We start from the raw sequence: 19441 nt of genomic DNA, 5'->3' as shown, positions 1-19441 counted from the left end.
TATGAGCTAACTAAAACCCCAAATTATGCAGTTAAACATTTACTTTACATTCATAGGTGTGTATTTTTCCCAGGGTCATTGTGATATCATTAGTGTACATTATGTTGTTTGAATATTTGCCCTAGTTCCCATTTTCCCACCTTTGTTTAATAAGCAGCACTGATGATAATATTAGAATATGAACCTCTAGTTTTTAGCATAAAGTATGGCTCACTAGATTTACTTAGTAGGGAAACTTCTGTTCATACATAGTTCAACTTTAGTGAAGTAATAAAATGTTAAAGAACTGTAACATACCTTAAAAAATCTCAGTTGTAGTCCAATACTACCATTTTATAAAGAAGGAATTAATAAGCCCAGAGATTTGTCCAAAGTTGGTAGGTAACAGAACTAAAGGGATTTTTCTCTGTTCTGATACATCAGCTCTGGATACCAGGCTAGACAGCAGTCAGAATCTTATCATTCATCAGAAAGTTTTATTGTTTGCAGTGTTTGAAGGTCTTTCAATTTGAGCAAGACACTAAGGAAAGCAATGTCATCTGATGTAATGGCAGAATGGCCACAGGATTTGAATAGCACTATGTGTTTGAGAAGGTTCTCATGTTTTAGAAGAGAAGAGAACTGTTCAGAATTCTCAAGTACAGGTGAGAGTAAGACATATTGACTAGGGCTGGGGGTGTATCTCAGTGGTAGAGTGCTTGCTTAGCCTACATAAAGACCTTGGGTTTGATCCCCAGCACCCAGGGGGAAAAAGATGTCTTGACTAGCAGTATATCCCCCCTTATCTGCATGGTATATGTTCCAAGACCATAGATCATATCAAATCCTATATATACTATGGTATTTTTGTTCTTATGCATTCAGATCTATGACAAAGTTTAATTTATAAACTAGGCACAGTAAGAGATTAACAAAAATAATCAATAAAATAAAACAATTGTAACAATATAGTATAATAAAAGTTGTGTGAATATGAGATCTCTCTCCCTCTCTTTCAAAATCTTATTGTACTGTACTCACCCTTTCTGTTGACCATAGATAACTGAAAATTGCAGAAAGTGAAAGTGCAGATAAGGGGGGACTACTGCATAAGCATTTCATTATCATTCTGGAGCCAAACTATTTTCAAAGTTCAATTCTATACTCAATGTGGATCAAGTTTAATTATTCGATTTAAATAATCTCTGTGCACAGAACAAATAATACATTGGAAAACAGAACAACTCCTTAAATTTATTATGTCAGTTATTCAAGAATATTATTCAACTTGTTCAGATGAACTTATTTATAACTTTTTAACAACTTTCTCTTAAGGTTTCATCTTTCACTGAGGGGTTATATTCTTCAATCACTTTTACTAATCACACTGCTTCAAAAGATACTCATTTAAAAAAAAATTTAAACCTTCTTGCATCATGTAATATGTCTTTTCCATGTTTTCATCATTTAAGTGTCTCATTTGCCTGCCATGTTGCATAGGGAGGTGGACTTCTTATTGCCTTCATTGTTGATAATCTTATCCTTTCTTTTTCTTTATTGAGTAGCAATACATGGAACAAAAGAACTGTTGGGGGGTGGATAGCGACTATATTTGCTGCTTTTCTATGCAGCACTCTTAAAGAAGAGCCAGAAAGCATGGCAGTATTAATTGAAATCTGAAAACTACTATATTTTGTGGCTTTCTTACAGTGTCAAATTTTATTTACTATTTTCAATATAATTTTTTCTCAAGGTTGAAATAACAGGATCCCAGTTATATTTTACATGAAATGTAAGAGAGAGTGTCTGTGTATACACAGTGTGTATATATATATATATATATATATATATACACACGTATATATATATATATATATATGTTGATAAACAACTCGCTATTCAAGAACTTTCTAGTTTTCTTTATTGGATGTAGCATATACACATTATTGAATGTATAGTCTATACACACACAATAAGAAAGCCTTGAAAATTGTTAAATACAGATAATTGTTTGTTAATAAATATCTTTTAGGTGATCCATAGAATTCAGAAAGGAAATACACTAACAGTGTGGTTCCATTGATAATATTTCATTCAAGAAGTATTTTCATACCTGCTCTAAGATAGAAATGGGGTAATAGTGATAAGTAGGAAATAGTCCCTTAAGGAGCTTAAAATCTAAGGAGAGCAGTTAAATATGTAATGATAATAGCAACTATTTAATAGTAGAATGATTTAAATTACACTTTCATGTAGATCTATAATGTCAGTTTCAGTATTCTTTAGGCTATGGAATATTATTATTATTTAGTGGTGATAATTTTATGGTTGCCTGTAATAAAATCCCTTCTGTAGAAGTATTCTTAATTGTTAACTAGTCATATCTAAAAATACTAGTAATTCTAAGTTAAAACAATTTTAGTTAACAGTGTTAATAAGAGAAAATCTGTTCATTGAAGATAGTTTGCTTGCACTATTAGACTCACCAGGTATGTAATTTTATGTACTTTTTTTTACTTTCTCCTACTTCTATTCTAATAATATTATTGCTATGTTGTACATTTTTATTTGTTTTCTTTTTAAAAAATTAAGGTATAGCATACATATAGTGAATATACCAAACCGAAGTATACTACTTGATTTTTTTTTAACATACCTTCTAAAGCTCTATAACCACACTTAGGTCAAGATATAACTTTTGTAGTATACAATAAGATTTTTTTATGCTCCTTCCTAATCCACACCATACTGCTGCCCCAAGAGGTAACCATAGTTCTAATTTACATCATCATAGATTAGTTTTGCCTGTTCCTGACCATTGTATAAATGAAACCATACAGTATATTCTTGTGTCTAGCTTTTTTTCTCCCCTCAACATTGACTATGAGATTCCTGCTTATTGTTACATTTAGTGGTAGTTTTTTTTTTTATTATTCTTATATAGTATTACATTGTATGACTTCAATTTATTTATCCATTTTCCTGTTGATGAACATTTAAATTGTTTCCATTTTGGGGCCACTGTACATAAAGCCGCTCTAAGCATTCTCATACATAATCTTTTGGTAAATACACATGCTCATTTCTCTTGGGCATATTCTTGGGAGTGCACTTGTTGGTTTATGGGGCATGTGTATAGCTTTAGTGATACTGGCTGTTTTCTAAAGTGGTTCTATTAATTTTGTGTTCCTACCAGTAAGATGAGAATTCTAATTGCTTTTCACTTCTGACACAGTTTAGTATTTTTAGGGGTATATGCGTGTATTGTTACCGTTGCTCTTGTTTTTAATTTTAGCCTTCTTTGGATTGGTTCCATTTCTTTTGAGTACATAGCAATTGATTAATGAAATTTTGGGGTCTGATGAACCTGATTATTGATTTATACTAGCCTAGGTTCAGGCATGGTATTTAGAAGTCATTAACATCATGTGAATTCTGTGTGGACTTTAACTTAGTCATTAAGTACTTGTGAGGGAATAAAAGCTTTGGGGTTTTTTTTTGTTGTTGTTGTTTTTTAAATAAGCTTGCTAGACTTAAGTACTGTATTAGATTTAAGCCCATGAACCCCATTGTTGTAACAGTAGTTTGAGATTTAGTCAGCCTTTAGTGTTGACTATCTTTTAACTCTTTTTTTTTTTTTTTTTTTTTTTTTTTGCGGTGCTGGGGATTGAACCCAGGGCCTTATGCTTGTGAGGCAAGCACTCTACCAACTGAGCTATCTCCCCAGCCCCTCTTTTAACTTTTTAGAGTTGTAGGCCCTGTCTGTAAAAGGAAAGGGCTAAAGTAAGTTATCTAAAGTCTTTTTCACTCAAATGTCTTCTTAGCCAGCAATGACAAAGTAAATGAAATTTATCTTTTTTAGAATTTCTTTTTTAAACATTCACTATACCACCTATTGAGTTTTTTTATGCTTAACTTTTTTTCTTCATACCAAAGTAAATATAGCACTTACTGAAAAAAGTATAGGAATCTAGACTAGGTATTTCTCTGGTGCTGATTTTTTTTTTCTTTTTTTTTTTTTAATGTACTTTAGACACTTGGACAGTTCATCATTGAATATATAACCTACCTAAACAGTAATCTTAGCGATGATTGAAATTACAGCTTATTTGAAATATGTAGCCCAGAGAAAAGTATTTTCTTTGATGGAATAATATTCTTATTTTTCACAGGAGTGGAATTATTTTTTTGGTTGAATTATAAAATTTTACTAAAATGCAGAGGAAATCAACCTAAATAACTTCATTATAATTAAAATGCCCAGTTAAAATAATATTATTTTCTCTCATAGGAATATGAGAAGAGAAGACGAATAGAGGAAGCATACAAAAATGCAATGACAGAACTTAAGAAAAAGTCACACTTTGGAGGACCAGATTATGAAGTATGAACTTATATTTTGGTCTTAGTAAGAGAAACACCTAAGTCATGTATCTGTCAAAAAAGTGACTTAAGTTTTAAATAATGCTTTCTAACCCTTAAGTATTATAAATATATAATTTATTCTCAGAGTTAATTTAAATGTATATAAATGGTAAGTTTTCTCTGAAATAGATATTTGTAACCTACGAAGTTTAACCTATTAAGTCCCAAGTTTTTAATTCTGTGAATATTTCAAATTGACAGATGCATTAAAATAGATTGTAAATCATGATTAGCATATATATTAATTACTCTTATTATATATAATTCTTAATTTTGCTATAATTACATTTTAAATTATATATACTTAAGTTTTTATAGTTGTTCCACAAAATGGGTTAACATAGGCTTTAAAAGGTTCAATACTAGACCTGTCACTTTATAGGACAAGTTTTTATCTCTTATTCAAGGATGATCATTTTGAATGTTATCCACTTACTCATGAAAAACAAAAAAGAAAAAAGCATCCTCTAAAGGAAAAAGCTTAGCACTTTGCAGGCAGAAGATTTAGTGTGTACTACACTGTGAGATGTTATCTATTGCAGAGCATGAATCATTCTAATTACTTTTTTGTTTGAAAATATGTGAAATCAACTGCTTTCTCCTTTTATTTGCCAAGCTATTAATGAAATCACTCTATCCATATATACACATACACACATATACACTTAACATTTATATAAGCTGTTTTTCTATGCTGTCTCTTAGGGAAAACGTAAGAAAAACATTGGTGTCATAAACATTGGATATATCTGAAAAGAACATTTTAAAAATAAGATGACAAGAGTATCATTGAGGTAGAAACAGAATAATAAAATGGCTAGCTTATGTTTAAAAAAAACAATAATCCCAGCAACTCAAAAAACTTAGGCAGGAGGATTACAAGTTCTAGGCAAGAGTCAACAACTTAGTGAAACCTGTCACAAAATAAAAAAACAAAAAGAACTTCAGATGTAGCTCAGTGGTAGAGCACCCTGAGAAGAAAAATTTCTCACCATTTTACTCTGGAAAGAGAAGAGTCGCTACTGGTTGAATATTTTTTATGATGGAATAGATTTCCAGCTATAGGACTCCATAAAGATGAGACTTAAGTTATAAAATTTAAAAATTACTATCAATTAGTTCCTTCTAAAATGTATAATAATCATATAACTCCACTGAAGTTTTAAAAATCTAAATTACTAGAAAAATAAACCATTATGATGACAATTTTTATTCTAAAGCTAAGTTGACAGTTTTATCATTTTAGGTTTATTTGGGGAGAACTATCAACTTTCTTAATTATTTTTTCACATTGTAAGATTATAGAAAATAAAAATAATCCAAAAAATTTCATGTTTTTACTTTAACAATATATGCTACTTTTTATAGCCTACCAGCAGTATATAAGCAAAAATTGTGTACTTGCTTATTTCTCCTTTTTGTCAACTCAAGTTTTTTTAGGGGAAGAAATGAGGACAGAAGGAGGAAGAGAAGAGGCCTAGGTATTTAATGTGTTTACTATTTCAGAGCCAAAAATCATGTTGTTTGTAGATTTAAAACATTTTTTTATTGGCTTTGCCGTATGCAGGTTTTAACCTTCATGTAATTAATTCATGTCTTTTGATAGACTTGTCTTCACATTTGTTATCATGCTTAGTAAGGCATTCTCCATTCAAATAATTACTTACATTTTAGCAGAAACATTTAATTTTAATTGAAACATTCTCTTTTAAATATATTAGTACATCTGGACTTTTTTAAATTGTGGTATAACATAGGAGTCTATATTTTATTCCACTGGTATTTGTTGAATCAATAACCTTATTTTACCTATTTGAAATGTACTTTTTCACCTTTCTTAATGAAGAAAATAGGTAAGGGACTCCCAATTTTTTTTTCCTCCCTGTGAGTTTAAATACTAAATTAAACACTTTAATTCCTAAATAAATGGAATCTATTTTTATGCTTTCCTTCAGTTTTGGATTTTCAAGCTATTTTTTATTGTTTTGCATAGGTTTTAGATTGCATAGATTTTAGGCACTAAGTCAAACTTTGACTTTATTTTGGTTATTAGATTCTCTTGATGCTCTAATTATTAAAGTTTAAATGTTTCTGTCATCTGTAGCCTAAGAAATTACTTTACAGCTGTAAATCCATTCTTTAAGACCACTCTACTGGGTATAGAGGTGTAGCAAGGAATAAGGAAGACAAGAATCCTGCTCCGAAGGTCAGCCTGATTATATAATGGAAAGAATGACTAAGTTAGTGAATTATAGTAATCTGTGCTATGAAGCACCCTCAACCCACGGAAGTTACTAGGCCTAGCTCTCCAATGGAAATATCACTTCAGCTGAAACAAGTGAATAGACTTTTGACCAAGTGAATAGTAAAGTGAACAGGCTTTTGACCAGGTGAATAGTCATCAGACAGTGTTTGCTTTAGGGGCTGGGAAGGAAGAAAACATTTTGTAGGTCAGAGCCTTTTGCCAGGGAACTGAAAGTACTTCTGTGGAGGGTGCAACTGCTACAAATTGAGAAGAGGGAATGATAAGACTGATTATTAAGTTCTTCAAGAATCAGTTCAGCTCCTGAGGCAATGGGTTTTAAGTGAAGTTTTCAGATTTACAGTTTAGGAAAATCATTCTTGCCTTCTGTGGTGGAAAAAATGGGTCGAAGGTGACAATTATAACGAGGTACTTAGAGTCTTTTTCCAAGTCAAGTAGCTAGTTAAAAGAATTGAAGATAGCCTAAACTAGAGTATAAGCAGGAAGAACAGAGAGAAAATGGCAAATTAGATATTTGGACGGTAGAATTGAAAGGTATGTTGATTGAATGAGAAGAAGGGGAAGAATCCAAGATTAGGTTCTGGTTTCTACAGATTTGGTGTGGAAGGAGAAGAGCAAGTTTTAGACATCTTGCAGCTGTAAAACTCTTATCTCTTAGAATAAAGATGACCTGGCTATGATTTATAAGACGATGACTGAAGCCTTAGAAATGAGTAAGAATCTGTGGAGAGCAAGTACAGACAGTCCTCAACTCACGTTGGTTCATCTTATAATTTTTAGACTTCATGATGGCACAAACACAATACTATTTTGAATTTTGAATTTGTATCTTTTCTGGACTACCATTTTATGGTACTTTCTGTCAATGCTGGGCATCTGCAGCGAACTTTAGCTCCCAAAAAGCCATATGTCCACAAGCATAAGCAACTGATATAGTTGCATATAAGCTATGATGTTTGTACAGTTTGGTGCATTAAATACACTTCAACTTATGATATTTTCAGTTTACATTGGGTTTTTCAGGTGTAACTTCATGATATGTTAAGGAACATTATCGATGTGGGACTGTAGGAGCACCAACATTTAAAGGCAAAGAAGGAGGAGTTTGCAGAGGAGCCCAATAAAAGTGCTTAGAGAAAAGGGGGAAATTAGGAATTTAAACCTAGAGAACTTAAGAATATTAATTAGGAATTATTTAGGAATTTATAAAGGTAGAATCCTTAATAAAAGAAAAGAAGGACTATAGTCCTATAGTTTTAGCAATAAGTTGCTGTTTCCCTTACTAAGCATTATGAGTTAAAATGTTGCTTTTAAAAGTCATTTTTAATAAAGAAAATTTCGTTCTACTTTAGTTCTTCATCATATTTGCCTTAAGGAAAAACCATTTCATTTAGCAAAGTAGAATTCTACCATCTCCTTACTGAAAAAAATAGGATTTTTTTTTTTAAAGCTGTGGATCCCAATTAGTAAACCAATGTGATCGCATAAGGACCAGGAATCCAAATGCACTAGTATACTATAGATTGAATTATTATTACTGTTTTTTTAAATGCAGATGTGGGGGCCTGGGGTTGTGACTTAGTGGTAGAGCGGAGAGCTTGCCTAGCACATGTGAGGCACTGGGTTCGATCCTCAGCATCACATGAAAATTAATAAATAAAATAAAGGTTAAAAAAAAGAATGCTTTTCCTTTAAAAAATGCAGATGTGGTTATGACCAAAAAAATTTTTAAGTCATGAAAAAATAAATTTGGAGTAAATTTTGGATATTTTGTTTTTTCTCTGATTGGCAGAGACCACAGTTATACTGCTGTCAGGTGTGTCTTTGAAATGTTTGAACTTTATAAAGTGAATCCTGTAGAAAGGAGGTTTCTAGAATATTTGTTACTGTTTTCAGGACCTCATTCATGTCCCAGCTGGCCCTTAGATGGGCATATTCACTTTATGATAATTACTAGAGATGTACATTGTTCTGTATGTATATTATATTTGAATAAGAAATTGAGGGGGATTGATGTGGTTTGTGGGGGAGTCCTTATAACTCTAAAAGAGTGATTGCATTAAATCAAGATTTCTTATATGCCTGTGCCAAGTTACAAAAGCATTATATAAAGTAACACACACATACACTCACCCTCTTCCAGTGTGGTTCCATGTTATGGTAAAGATTGAATATTGTTGCCAGACATTTTTTAATGAACTGATGGTGACTTGGGATTATTAATCTGAGAAGATTCCAGCAATATTCATGTATCCCCCCCTCCCTTTTTTGGTGGGGGTGGTTTGGTTTAAATTTTAGGGAACCCTAAACCCAAGCCTACCTGTTCATGCTCTATTTGTACCATAATATGAAGTTATTATTCTGTTTACATTGCACTTACTTGGTTCATCATAGCAGGAACATACATTGTTTGTTTCCATTTGCTGCTATTCTTTATAATTTCATCTTCTATACAGGTGAGGTTCTATTTGCATCAGAATCACTTTGGAAACTTTAATAAGTTAAAGTTAAGCTCCACCCAAAACCCAGAAAATGAATATCTGAAACATGAGAGTCTGAGAATTTTCATTGAAACAAGTTCCTCCAGGTGATCAATGACCATTACTCTGCCATCTTATGAGGCTTTCAAGCATCAGCTTAGCTTTTCTTTGTCTGAAACATTTGCCCCTAATATAGGAAGAACTTTCTTAAACTCTTTCTACCAGTACTTCCCATTGGCTATAGATATTTATACATCCCTTATCTCTTGCAAGTACTCAGCTCTACAACTGCAGCACAAAAGCAGCCAAAAATAATATGTAAACAAATGGACATGATTATACTTCAACAAAACTTTATTTTTGGCATTAGAATTTCAAGTTTAAGTAATTTTAACATATCATTAAATGTTACTACTTTTTTGTTTTTCCAACTTTGTAAAATTGAAAGTCTTAGCACACAGGCCATATGAAAGTAGGCAGCAGATGAGATTTGATCCATTGGCCATAGTTCACCAACATCTACTCTAGATTAATACCTAAAACAATATTGATCAATATATGTTAAATATGAGTGTTGGATGAGTTAATTGTAACACTGATAGGATTTTACAGGGCATATATTACTTACCTTTGTGATAATCTCACCTAGTATACTGACTGGTTCTAAAATATGTGTTTAATAATTAAATGTTTATTGAGTCAGTTTTCAACTTTTCTCTAAAGTTAATACCAAGATTATCAGTGTTTTCTATTTCTTTAAATTAACTGCTTTTTTCTCCTGTGTATTTGAATAGGAAGGTCCAAACAGTCTGATTAATGAAGAAGAGTTCTTTGATGCTGTTGAAGCTGCTCTTGACAGACAAGATAAAATAGAAGAGCAGGTATATCTATTATTAAAAATTCTAAACAAATTCATTCAAACACTACAGTTATTCTTTGATGTATATTATTTCATATTAATAGAGCTTGATATATTCTAAAAAAAAATTAACTGTCTATATTGAGTCAATTCCTTTATGTATTAATTTCCAAGCAGTAAATTAGAAGACCAATAATTGTTTAAAGGAAGTATACATAATTAACATGAACTTAAATGGAAATGTTCTTCTTGTTCCCCTTGAAGTGTCCCAACTTTTTAATCATTCTTTAACCTTTATGATATCAAGCGTATATTTAGTTTGAGCAAAAGTTTCTTTAAATTTCTCTTCATCAAGTACTATATGAATTCAAGAGGAAAATAACCAAAACTTTAAGGTGGTTCTTTTTTTATATTGGTACCACTCAGCTTTAATTAACTTCTTTATTTCTTTTAGGATCTTAACCATTAGTTTCTTCCTTTTACTTTTCTCTGTTTTATCATCATGATTGAATTTATAGCATTTATAACAAGCTCCCTCTTTGGAAATTGAAGGAAAGCATTTCTTAAATCCTTTAATTCTAGTTTCAAGATTAATTTGATAACTTGCTTCAATTGTGTATCAATGCAGTTACCACATTGTACCACTAGATGGTATTTAAAGATGAATTTTAGTTATTTCCTCTCCTTGTGTCCCTACAGCATCTTTAACTGTATTACTTGTGGTAGAAACTACTGCCTTCTTAAGCAAGCAATGTGACTGTAAAGTGTCTTGCAAATAATCATTTGTATATCAGGTTTATACTACAAATGAACTTGCAGAGAAATGTTGATTTATTCATTGCCTGTCATTATTAAGGCAGTCATGATTATTATAACCACTTGCTGTTCTAGTAGCCAAGAGTAAATCACCTAAAGTAAGTCACCCTATTGGTTTCAGTATATTTTCATTATATTTTTTAAATCACATTAATTTGTAAAGCTTATCACTCACTTTTTTACACCCAAAAGATGCTACATAGCACTCAGTAACAAGAGTGGGAACCTTCAGTTCTTAAGTGGACTTTACTTTTGGATGCCTAAATTAGTTCCTGAAATACCATCATTGTGTTTTGAATGCCTAGAGTACTTATCTGAGGTAGCATCATTTGTTTCCCTTCACTTTTTTTTATCTCCATTGAAGGTGCTATTTGGGGAAGAGTAGTGAACCTATCCAGTCAAGACATCTTGGTCTTACCACTAACGTCATAACTATGAGTTTTAACAAATTCTCTGGACTTTGGTTTTCTAACATGTGTAACAAGGAGCTAGACAAGATGATTCAAAGCTTCCTTTCTGGCTCTAAAATGCTAGTAGTATAGTAGTAGAGTTGGGTTTAAGAGAATCAGTGAAAACTTCTTTAAGATTTAGAAAAAGAAATATTCATAGGGCTATAAAATCTACTTCAATCCATTCTTTAACACTCTGGCAGGTGTTAAGAAAAGCTCTACAAAATAGCCATTGAACAGACTCCAATTTTCCTTGTCTACTAGCCATGCACATCAATATGACAAAAATAATCACAGTGTGGTAATACTTTTCAATAGTAGGCTTTAAAAATCCATGAAATAAATTCCATTGGTTCAAATCATTTCCCTCTTTTCGCTCAATGTATATATTGCATTTTTTTAACAACTACTACATCAGTATTATCCCAGTCATACTCATGTTACACACTTTTGAGTTTATTTGTTAACATAGGGAGAGGTAAATACGATACATTGGTGAGTGAGGAAATGAAATTTTGTGTTGTGAGACAGCTTTGAATAGAAATTACCAACTATATCTTTATAAGTTAAAAGATGAGTACAAACACAACAGCACAGTTTTTATAGATTACTTTTAGTAAATACTTATTGAATAGTGAGAAGAAACTAGATAAACTGAAGAGGAGGAAGGAGGTTGTCTCATCTTAATAGGAATAAGATGATGTGTTGAAGGCAGAATGCCTTCATGGAAAGGAGGCAAAGACACCATATGATGTGCTGTTAGGAACATAAATGAAGCAGACGATGTTGGTTCTAATGACACATAAGCCAAGGGGCCTGATGAAGTAGAATAATTGAAATGATTTGGCCACAGTTAGAATAGAAGAAAATTGGCAGCAGTGTTAAGATTGATTTGTGATAAATAATGCTATGCAGGGGAAGAAGGGAGCTTACTAAGAGCAAAATCAAAGAGCTAATCCCTATCTGATGTAATTATCTATAGAGTCAAAAGGAAGAGACTATATTAGGATATCTGAAGTTGGTGTTGGGCAAGACTTGGGTCTGTGGAGGAGTTTCATTATTCATATATTTTTAAGTACTAAAGTGTTTACCAATTAAATGTTGATAGTTCCAGATTATAGAATCGTTATTCTGCAATTACACTTTAAAAACATCACATCTTAACAATATATGCTTTTTTAGTCACAGAGTGAAAAGGTCAGGTTGCATTGGCCTACATCATTACCATCTGGAGATGCCTTTTCTTCTGTGGGAACTCATAGATTTGTCCAAAAGGTAAAGTAATATCAGAGTTTTCTCAAAGTGTATCTTATATTCGTCACTGGTGATGGAACTATCTTATAATATAGATTTTCTCTCCTTTTCATGAATTTAGGAAGTTTTTTTGAAGTGTATGTTAAATTCCATATAAAACTAAAACTCTTGTTCTCAACACAAAGTTTTTATTACTATTACTACTGCTACTACTGGAGGAAAAAGCAAGGGGTGGGCAGGGAGTAATTAGTCTAAATTAGTTAATTAAAAGTATAACCAATTTTATTAATATATCTCTTTCTTCTTGGGGGTTAAGTGGTCTTATTTGGTATTATTGGAAGCACTACATTCTTTTTGGAATGATTTTAGAGTATAATACATAATAGGTGCATGAAGTCAGCACTTGCTGCTGTGCTTGTTTCATATAGTGCTTTGTTTTCTCTTTCTTTATCTTGTGTTTGGAAGTTGGTACTGAATGCTCTGTTGTGCCTTTGTTCTGATTACTTGGTTTTTTCTTTGTCTGTCTCTGGTAGCCCTATAGTCGCTCTTCCTCCATGTCTTCCATTGATCTAGTCAGTGCCTCTGACGATGTTCACAGATTCAGCTCCCAGGTACTGTATGAATGTATTGAGTGGACTTGACTCTTTCTGTGCTTTATTTCAACTTGCTTGCCCTGTTCCTAGACATCTTTTGGTCAGGCCACTTGTTTTGATTTTTGAATCTTAAATAGTAATAAGCATTAAAAAGGTCTTCCTTATCCACTGAATAATTTCTCTATCAGGCTTGCATGTGTTCTTTACTTTATGTCCTCTACTGTTAATAACTTGGAATTTTGTCTAATAGAAGGTACTCCAGAAAGATTTTCACATAGAATTGAAACAAATAGAAATTACCTGATTTTTTTTTTTATATGTTATGTATATGTTTCTTCAGATAGGATTCAACAACTTTCATGGACACAAGCTACAGGATATGTTGTGGCATCAAAGATTTTTAGCAGTCTAGCATTTAATCTAACTTAAATTATCTCCTTACATTCAGCAAGGAAATAACTTTTTAAATAATATTTGTCTCAATACCACTATAGTACCAAGTTCCATTGAGCAGATTTTATTTTCCTTCTGTAAATTACCTGTGGATACTATGAATTAATATTTGTTTATATGCTACATCTATTGAAACTGGTTGTAAGTTCATTTAGCATTTAGTTATTTAGTTATGCTAAATGAACTTATAACCAATTTCCATTGGAATTTAAGATAGGAAGCTGGGTATGCAGTCTCTATCCTCAAAATCATATTACCATAAGATGAATACTTTTTTAGTAACATCATGAGTTTGTTTATTCATGCATTATGTGTATGTTCCTAGGGATTGAACTCTGCTCAGCAAGCACTCTATATTAAGCTACATCCACAGCACTGAAAAAGAATTTTTTAATCTTCAAATCTTTATCATTCAATTTTGTGTTTTTATGGTGATTGCATTCTTTTGGATTGCATATGTTATGTTAAGAACCTGAGCTATGGGGCTGGGGTTGTGGCTCAGTGTGGAACACTGGCCTAGCACATATGAGGTACTGGGTTCAGTTCTCAGCACCACATATAAATAAATGAATAAAATAAAGGTCTATCAACATCTAAAAAAATTTTTTTAAAATAAATAACCTGAGCTATCTAGTAAAATGACCATTTTAAATCCTAGTTAGATGCATGAGCTTTGGCAAGTTCTCCCAACTTTTCTGTGCTTCATTTGTGATTTAGCTAGATCCTGGAACATAGTAAGCACTCAATAAGTTGTCATTATAATAATTTCTTTGAACTAATCAGTTATATATGTTATTTTTAAAATAATGTATAAAAATGTTTTAAAAACTTTTAAGTCATAGTTTGAATCTATATTTTCTATATACAAAAAATTTGTATTATTAATGTGCAATAGAAAAGATTAAGATTTGAAATGCACTTTTCTGACTTTTGTAGCTTTTTTTTGCCTTGACAATCTAGCAGTTCTTGATTAGATATCATCCACAACCAGATATACTATTTCTTTTTTCCTTATTTATGCATGCCTTTCTTAAAAAAAAAAAAAAAAAAGACTCATTATACAGTGAATCAATGACAAAACTAGACTGTTTTAACTAACAGGAGTCTGTTTTATTCTGCTGACCCCACCTTGCATTAAAATAATAAAGTGATAGACCAAAAATCTATCAATACTAGAGGTCATCATTTTCCCTTGAAAATGGTATAAATAAAGGAAACTAAAATGAAAGCAAGGGAAGAATATAAGCCATATAAAAGGGATGCCTCAGAATTTGGGCTTCAGAATCCAAACTCAGACTCTAGCTATAGAGCCATAGAATAGTTGAAAGCCTTTAAATACTATGTGCCTATATTTTAACAAGACTTTCCCAAATTGTAACTTTTTTGTTATTGTTGTTGGCTCTTTTTAGTTACACCTGACAGTAGAATCCATTTTGATATACAAGGATGGAATAGCTCTTTATGTTATTTATCTGTGGTGCTGAGAATTGAATCCAGTGCATTACACATGCTAGGCAAGCACTCTATCACAGCTGTAGTTGTAAGTTCTTTATGGAACTTTTTATGTAACTTGGTGTATACATTGAGAGAAATTAATTTTGCTGGTAAATTTTTTTCTAATATATGGTGATTACAATTGATCAGGTCTCATTTTGGTATTTGATTATTTTACTGTTTTATATGCCAAAAGAATAAAAAATGAAGAAAATGTTTATGACTTCAGGTATTTTTTGTTCTTGGTAAAAACTTTGGTTTTCATTAGCAAACTTGGGCTCTACACTGTTGATTAAACTGCACCTCATGTTTAGCAGCGCCTCTAGAGTAAAGAATTCCAAGTTGATAAGATTATTTCAGGGGATATTGACTGCCTTATCTCCCATTATCAAATGATCTAGCAAATTGATTCTACATAATCACAGTTGAGAATGCAGTATTGAGTTGGGTGTAGTGGCACATACCTGTAATTCCAGTGACTCAAAGGCTAAGGCAAGAGAATCTCAAGTTTGAGGCCAGCCTCAGCAATGTAGGCTGTCTCAAAAATACAGCAAAAGGGCTGGGAAAGTAACAGAGTTAGAGCTCCCCTGGGCTCAATTGGCAGTCCCCAGTGAGAGAGAGAGAACGAATGAGAATACAGCATTGAATAAAAACCTAGAGTTTATATTAACCTAAAAACTGTTACCTAGGATGCTCTTCCAGTTCTAACACAAGTGAAATTACACTAGTGACTAAATTGAGTTTGTACATTTTACAGTTCTCACATTCTGAAGAGACTTATGTATTAAACAAATTAAGAAACTCCCTAAGTATTTATTACCATTTAGAACCATGTTACATTATATTGTGTTGTATTATATATAATATACTAATATACACTAACTCCACTGCATTCCTTAAAATAATCAAGGTACCCAAATTCTTCATTTTGTAATATCTTGATAATTAGTTTAAAAATGAAGTCAAAGTTTATTATCACCCTCACCCCCCAAGCTCATATTGGTGATTGAATCAAGGGGTACTTCACCACTGAGCTATGTCCCCAGCCCTTTTTAATTTTGAGACAGAGTCTTGCTAAGTTGTCCAGACTGACTTCAGACTTAGAATCCTCCTGCCAGTCTCTCTGATCTCTGGGATTGCAGGTGTATGGAGCTTTGCCATCACTTTGAATAATTTGCCAAGTGTTAGAACACTTGCCTAGCATGTACCAGGCCTTGAGTTCAATCTCTGGCACACATACACACCACAAAATTGCCAAATACTATTTAAACATAACACCACAATCAAGTCATATTTACTCTAATGAATCTTTTTAAATTCAGAATATTCATACAGATATCATATATAGATTTTCTTAAATCATTGGTATCAGTTCCCATGTAGAAGTATTCTAAACCTGTGTAATTTTGTTTTGCTTTCTATATAAGTGTTGGCTCATGACTATCTTGTTCTTGTTGAAATGATATCCATAGGCCTAATTGGGTAGGATATTGAAACAGAGATATAAAAGATGCCCTGAAAAGAGCTTCAAATAAAATATGCTTCATCAAAACATGAATCTTTCTGATGAGCAGATATTAGGAATGGATTTGCTCCAAATCTGAGAAATTGAAATTATAAAGAACTATAGGTTTTTTTGAAATAATTAACTGTAGCACAAACTGGAAAATAATTTTCAGGTGTTCAGAAAGTAGAAAGAACTTATTTTTTTGGATCTATTTCGTCATATTTATTTATAACACAGTTAACATTTAAAGATGTTTCCTCCTGAGTCAGTGGGTAAAAATCATTATTGAAAAAGAAAGAAATCAAAAGATGTGAAGTCATCTACAGGTTAATTTGTGGTGTGACCATCATTGCAAAATAAAGGGTTCTGTGTAAAAAAAGCCTTTCCCACTCTGTTCATAATAACACATTATTGTTGGATAATTATTTCACCCCTCCCTTTGTTTATTATACAAGTAATACATCTTTATTTTAAATAAATAGAATTAATCACATTTAATATTCTTGTGTTTATCATATAAAAATAAAGCCTGATGCGGTTATAAATGCCTGTGATCCCAGGTACTTGGGAGACTAAAGGCCGGTCTGGGTAACTTAGGGAGACATTGTCTCAAAATAAAATTTTAAAAAGTCTATAGATATAGTTCAGAGGTAAAGCACCTGTCTACCATGTGGGAGACCCTGAGATCATTGCCTAGCACCACAAAATAAAAATAAAAAATAAAGTAAAAACACATGATGATAAATAAACACGCCCTAATAAATCTTTTTTCCTATCAAAATAAATAACTCTACCAAAATTATTTTATAACCTTTTTTTTAACTTTCAGGTTCATTTTCCACCAATAAATGTAGGTCCATATCTATATATATTTACTGATATATATGCTGGATTTACCTGGTCAATTAATATAAACATTTAGATTTTTATTTTCTTTGTTACACAAGGAGCATCCTTGCACATAGTGTCTTTTTACGTCTTCACACACTTACCCAATTATTTCCTTAGAATATATTGCTAAAAATGGAATTACTAGAACAAAGACCATGAAAAATTTTAACTGATTTTTATTCTTATTGCCACGCTGTTAATTAGAAAAGTTGAACCGGCTTACATTCCCAGACCAGTATTCTTGAACTGTATTGATACCGAATATTATAATTTAGTTAATTTTTTGGCAGTCTGATGGACTACAGGTGACACCTCTGGTTCTTAGCTGTTTGCATTTCTTCCGTGAATTGACTATGTCTTTGGCCTTTTTTTTTTTTTTTTTTTTTTTTTTTTTTAAGCCGGGGATTGAGCCCGTGGGTACTTAACCACTGAGCCACATCTCCTTTTCTGTATTTTATTTAGAGAGAGGGTCTCACTGAGTTGCTAAGTGCCTCACTAAGTTGCTGAGGCTGGCTTTGAACTTATGATCCTCCTGCCTCAGCCTCCTGAGTTGCTGGAATTACAGGCATGCGCCACTTCAACTGGCTTCATTGGCCATTCTTAATTCAGGTTAACAGTACACTATTAATTTGTCATTAATTTTTCCCCCTAACAAGCCTCTTTATGACTTTGTGACTGGGTAACAATAAGCATAATTGTATTTCTTTCACATGGCCAAGAGAAAGAGATCCAAGCTGTTTTTGAGTCTTTCTAGACTTTTGTTTGTATCATCAAAAGGCAATATTCTTTTCAAATTTCTGTTTTCATAGTGTTAGAAAAATCCAGTTTAGTAGTCTACCAAAATGGCATCAGACTGAGTGATTTGAATGTGAAATGGGAGAAAAGGTTAAAATAGGAGTAATGACCCCATATCTCAAATGTTTTTTGTATCCTTTTTTTCATAGTTTGTTGGTCTGAAGATGTTGTATATGTGGGCTGATTTTCAACTGTAGGTCCATAAAAATCAAGGGCATTATTCCTGAAATTATGCTTAGCCTAATTAAAATTTGCAAATACTATTCATCTGCTTCAATGACTTTGATCCAGTCTTTTGTTTTGTTTTTTAAAATACTAGCAGATAATCCTGGTAACAGTATTTCCTGGAATATCAAATTTGACCCTAATAAAATGGTACATTTGACTTTCTGTTGTTGTGGAACTAGGGAAGTGCTCTACCACTGAGCTACAACCCCAGCACCCCTAGCCTATTTTATTTTTTATTTTCAGACAGGATCTCATTAAGTTACTTAGGGCCTCAATAATTTGCTGAGGCTGGGTTTGAATTTGTATTCCTCCTGCCTCAGTCTCACAGGTTGCTGAGATTACAGGCATGCACCACCATGTCCAGCTCCCAGCCCTTTTTAAATTTTGAAATAGGGTCTCAACAAGTTGCTCAGACTGTCCTCAAACTTGCAATCTTCCTGCTTCAGCCTCCCGAGTAACTGGGATTACAGGTGTATGCCACCAGCCCCAGCTGGCTACTGTTTATTCTTGTCATCAAACTTGATAGCTCCTTGTTTCCCACATCTTTTTGACAGAGTCAGAACTGTATAGTAAACTGAGCAAATCATTAGGTTAAATGTGAAGGATCAAGTGTGATTCCAGGTGCCTGAGACATTGCCTCCGTAGTCATCTTGGTTATTTCATATTTCATTGCAGTGAACATAAGTGAGATTTTTTTGTCTTGCTTGTCTTCTTAACCTTAATGCTCTTACCCCAAGGAAGATAACATAATGAATGAGGATTCCATGATGAAAGCTTTATAGAGGTTGCCACAGTAATTTAGTTCTTTAATTTTCTGGAAGCATGGTAATGAATATATCATGTTTCTTTGTTGTACTTTTTTAAGCCCTTTTAAGTGAAAGAAATAAAAGACTTTAGAATTATTTTTCTATGGATGGTGGTAGTAACTATTATAGGAATATCATTTTTTAATTCA

General features: G+C 32.4%; 1 protein-coding gene across 3 annotated transcripts in view; it reads left to right on the top strand.

The window, feature by feature from the left end:
- The window catches only part of CERT1 (ceramide transporter 1), a 107190-nt gene that overhangs the window by 71106 nt on the left and 16643 nt on the right, over positions 1 to 19441 (top strand). For 2 of the 3 annotated variants that reach the window (XM_079145210.1, XM_079145209.1), the window contains exons 8-11: positions 4271 to 4363; positions 9942 to 10028; positions 12454 to 12546; positions 13059 to 13136. In XM_079145210.1, coding sequence (XP_079001336.1) covers positions 4271 to 4363; positions 9942 to 10028; positions 12454 to 12546; positions 13059 to 13136 — 351 coding nt within the window. The remainder of the gene's footprint in view (positions 1 to 4270; positions 4364 to 9941; positions 10029 to 12453; positions 12547 to 13058; positions 13137 to 19441) is intronic. The other variant, XM_079145208.1, reaches the window with a different exon arrangement.

This window comes from Sciurus vulgaris, assembly GCF_902686455.1.
Source record: "Sciurus vulgaris genome assembly, chromosome: 6".
Classification (NCBI taxonomy): Eukaryota; Metazoa; Chordata; class Mammalia; order Rodentia; family Sciuridae; genus Sciurus; species Sciurus vulgaris.
Note: the sequence above shows the minus strand (reverse complement) of the source record. Positions and strands in the feature narration are given on the sequence as shown.